At 31.7% G+C, this 3,741-nt stretch overlaps 1 protein-coding gene across 1 annotated transcript in view; it reads right to left on the bottom strand.

The window, feature by feature from the left end:
• Positions 1-315: 315 nt before the first annotated feature.
• Positions 316-3,741, bottom strand: part of LOC137644167 (uncharacterized) — a 5,277-nt gene continuing 1,851 nt past the window's right edge. Inside the window, exons 3-6 of the mRNA XM_068377166.1 lie at positions 3,706-3,741; positions 2,717-2,817; positions 2,194-2,340; positions 316-634 (exon numbers count right to left, since the gene is read on the bottom strand). The exon at positions 3,706-3,741 is cut by the window's right edge and continues 81 nt beyond it. Of these exons, the coding sequence (XP_068233267.1) occupies positions 536-634; positions 2,194-2,340; positions 2,717-2,817; positions 3,706-3,741 (383 nt within the window). The 3' untranslated portion in view covers positions 316-535. The remainder of the gene's footprint in view (positions 635-2,193; positions 2,341-2,716; positions 2,818-3,705) is intronic.

The raw sequence follows: 3,741 nt of genomic DNA, 5'->3' as shown, positions 1-3,741 counted from the left end.
GTGCCATGGCTAAGTATTAGTGCTAGTAGAAAAGATGATTATATGTATTGTGTTCTTTTAATAATTTGAAACATGATCACAGTCATGTGAAGAATTTTGCACTAACGGAGCCTAGGGTTGATGGCGTTCATTGCTCATTTAAATTGTGCGCCAGAGAATTCGAAATAGAATAAATTATAATAGATGTTAATTCAGGTTGTTCAGGGAATGAGAATGTGATCATGCAACATTTGCTTTTATAATTATCAGATAATTTTTTTAGTTATCCAATTAATTGTATATCCATGAAGAATGATTAATCCGAGAATTTTTAAAGAATTTTATTGTTGCTTCCAGAAAATGATCAAAGATAGTTTAATGAAATTTATTAAAGGTAATGAATTTGTTAAAAATATTTTAGTCCTCAATCAGTATCCCTTATCACCCGTTCCCTTCATAAGTCTTTACTGGATACTGGAAAGAAGTTTACACAGCCTCCCATTTTATTCTTTTGAATTTAACGATGTCCATCTGCACTATCTCACAAAATTAATTTCTAGTTCACGGTCTGAGCAGGTACGGTCTCAGCAGCAGCAGCCTTCGAGTCTGCGCATGTCTTAAGAAGACATACGTGGTATCCGATCTTGCTTGCGATCTGCAATAATGAAACCATTTTAATAACTACAGATCTGAATTTGTCAAAGAAGAATTAAAAACATTAGTAAGAGATTGAAATGTCTAAAAATAGAAGCTAATTATTATGTTCTAGATTTTTAGATCCAATGTAAACTTATCAAATGGGGGAACAATTTTATGTATTTTAAAAACAAAGTGCTGGTATGACTATAAAAAAAATAATCCAAGGTGTCATCGACACAACGTTTATAAAGTATAGTTTTTAAAAGCTTCAGGGAACTGATTCATGAACAAGCTCTTTGTAAACTGTATCTCTTGGTTAACTTGAAGTTTGTTTTAAAGAAATCCTATGTCAATTGGAAGCATGTTCAGAATTGAAGATATTCTACCGGAGTTGATGCGGTACTTAGTTTTATAGTTAGGTAACTGTCTCGGATATAATTTAGGAATTTGACAAAGACAATTACGAAACTTGATCAAAGACATTTCAGTATACTTCCGTCAATATACATCCCTGTATTAATGTTCAGTGCATCATAGAAATTATATTGTTATACTGTATTATTCATATTCAGAAATCCACAAAACACAATCATTTTTTAGGGAAACAACTACAGTTGTAATGATCAGGATTGATTGTCATTTGACGTACCTGACGGTGAAATTAAAATTGTAATGGTAATAGTACTGACCTCATTTGAAACAACTTGCGTTATTAACCAAAGAAAGTTCCCACGTATTAATCATCTTCACTAGAGATTCAATTATTTTGTACAATTAGATTAGCATACCAACACTTAAACCAATGTACAAATAATTTTCACAATAAAATTGGGGATATTCCAGTTGAGTAATGTTTTGTCCTGTCTTCTCCTCCAGATATATTCTAATAATGGTTTTATCCCCTGACTCTGAAATTTTGAGAATATTTAAAAGCATTTTTCAGCTGTCACTTGTAGTTATTAGCAATTCTTGAAATTTTTACCGATTCTCAGTCCTATGTAAGCCGTTTTTACTCAATCCTGCACCGCACAGTGGTTAGACACATTTAAAAAACGCGCTTTCTTTCTTCATTCACATTTTAAGTGTTTTAGCTGAGCCAATATGCATCCCATTTTTAAACATTTGTGTCTCAGGAATGAGATGTTTATTTGCTCCCATAATCAAAATTATTGTTTAGAGTACTAGAAGCTTAAGGGTATAAATAGTTTCCTCTTAGATCATACAGCAAAAAATTTCATAAAATTAATTATTTGTTGCACATTGTTTAATAAAAACTAGCAATGCCCATGAGCATTAGTTAGGGAAATTATACTAGGGTTAATTTATCATTTTCCTTTCGGAAACAATGCCAGAAAGTTCCGTAAAATTGACCCTCCCACATAATAAAATACCTTTTTTACATCATAGTTTAATAATAGTGAAACTAATATATTTATATCATAGTTTCCTAATACTGTACCTGTGACATAAACAAACTGGCAATATCGATACTTATAATAATATTTCCTGTGATTAAAAGTACTTTCATCCTTACTGTCGTCTTTTTTGAAACTGCAATTGATAAAAGCGACTCACCGTAAAGGATCCGTAGTTGGGTGGAACACACTTGTCCATCTCTACTGCATCAATGAGGGCCTGTCCGTATACAGCCATATTCTCAGCTGTTATTATTCCGTTCAGATAGTTGAGTTCGTTTTGCTTAGGATTGTCAGCTATGTACTCCTGTATGGGAGAAAATAATGAATGCCTCTTTGATGCCCACACACACACACACACACACATATATATATATATATATATATATATATATATATATATATATATATATATATATATATATATACATATACATATATATAGAAGGATTAATAGGTACACTAGTTTTTAAATTTATTTAAAGATGTTTGGATGTTTCAACATATACGGTAATCATTTTAGCGTAATTTAACCAAAAAGTATCCTGATAGTTTGAATAAAAAAAAAAAATAAGATAAGAAAATTCGATATATTAAGAGTCAAATATGCTTAGTCCGTATCGATGTAGTAGATAATTCATGGTTTGTTGAAACATTATAGGAACAATTGAGGGGGTTCTTACGACACTAATCGACTCAAACTTCAATCTTTCTGTGCACTCTGCAATCATTCCCATGACAAATTGTTGTGGTTCCTTCTCTTCTCGTAGAACTCGGAGTATCTCTGAAAAAAAAAAATAGGTAAATGTTTTTTTTTCTAAAATGTAATGGAAAATGAAACATCATTGGAAGGAGAAAGGATTATTAAAGTGGAATCGTTTAAATATTTAAGAACTATGATCTCTAATACAGGATATTTAGAATATGAGTTTAATGAAAGGTTGAAAAAAGCAAAGCAGACAATGGCTAGGTTAAGTAAAATTTGGATATCAAATCGCCTGAAATTACATATAAAAATCAGACTATATATCAGTTTAGTGAGATCGGTGTTATTTTATGGACATGATTCGTGGTATGACAATGAAATAGTATCCAACAGATTTTGTAGATTTGAGAACAAAGCCCTCGGAAGAATATTGGGAGTAAAATGGCAGGACATGAGTAGAAATGAAACTAAAAGAGAGATTACTCGAGTGCCATATGCGGATATGATCATGGTGAGGGGTAGATGTAGATGGTTTGGACATGCTCTTCGCACTCCCCAAGAGAGATTAGTTCACCAAACATTTAATTGGGCTCCACAAGACACTAGAAGAGTTGGAAGACCCAGATCTACATGGCTTAGGACTATGAAGCATGAAGTGGGAGGTGATGAATGGAGAAGTATTGATTTGAATATGATGAAACTTTATATTAACAAGTGGTATTTGAAAGAAAATGCATTATATATGAGGATACTACCTTGAAATAAAAATAAATAAATGTTCTTTTCTATTGTATTTAAAAGGGTTATATTTATTGCAGAATTATTTGCAAATAAGTTTGCAGGAATAATGAACTAATAGTGGATAAAAGACGCTATCATAACAAACGTCTGTGTTGTTAAGGTTGTAAGTGAGAACTTAATTAAAACATCTGAAAGTAAATAGAAAAAAAAATGAAAATGCCTTACCACGCCGTGATGGCTTGCATTCTTTCATTAAGAAAC

This window comes from Palaemon carinicauda, chromosome 1 (genome assembly GCF_036898095.1).
Source record: "Palaemon carinicauda isolate YSFRI2023 chromosome 1, ASM3689809v2, whole genome shotgun sequence".
NCBI classification, from domain to species: Eukaryota; Metazoa; Arthropoda; class Malacostraca; order Decapoda; family Palaemonidae; genus Palaemon; species Palaemon carinicauda.
The sequence above is the reverse complement of the archived record's forward strand: the minus strand, read 5'-3'. Positions and strand labels throughout refer to the sequence as shown.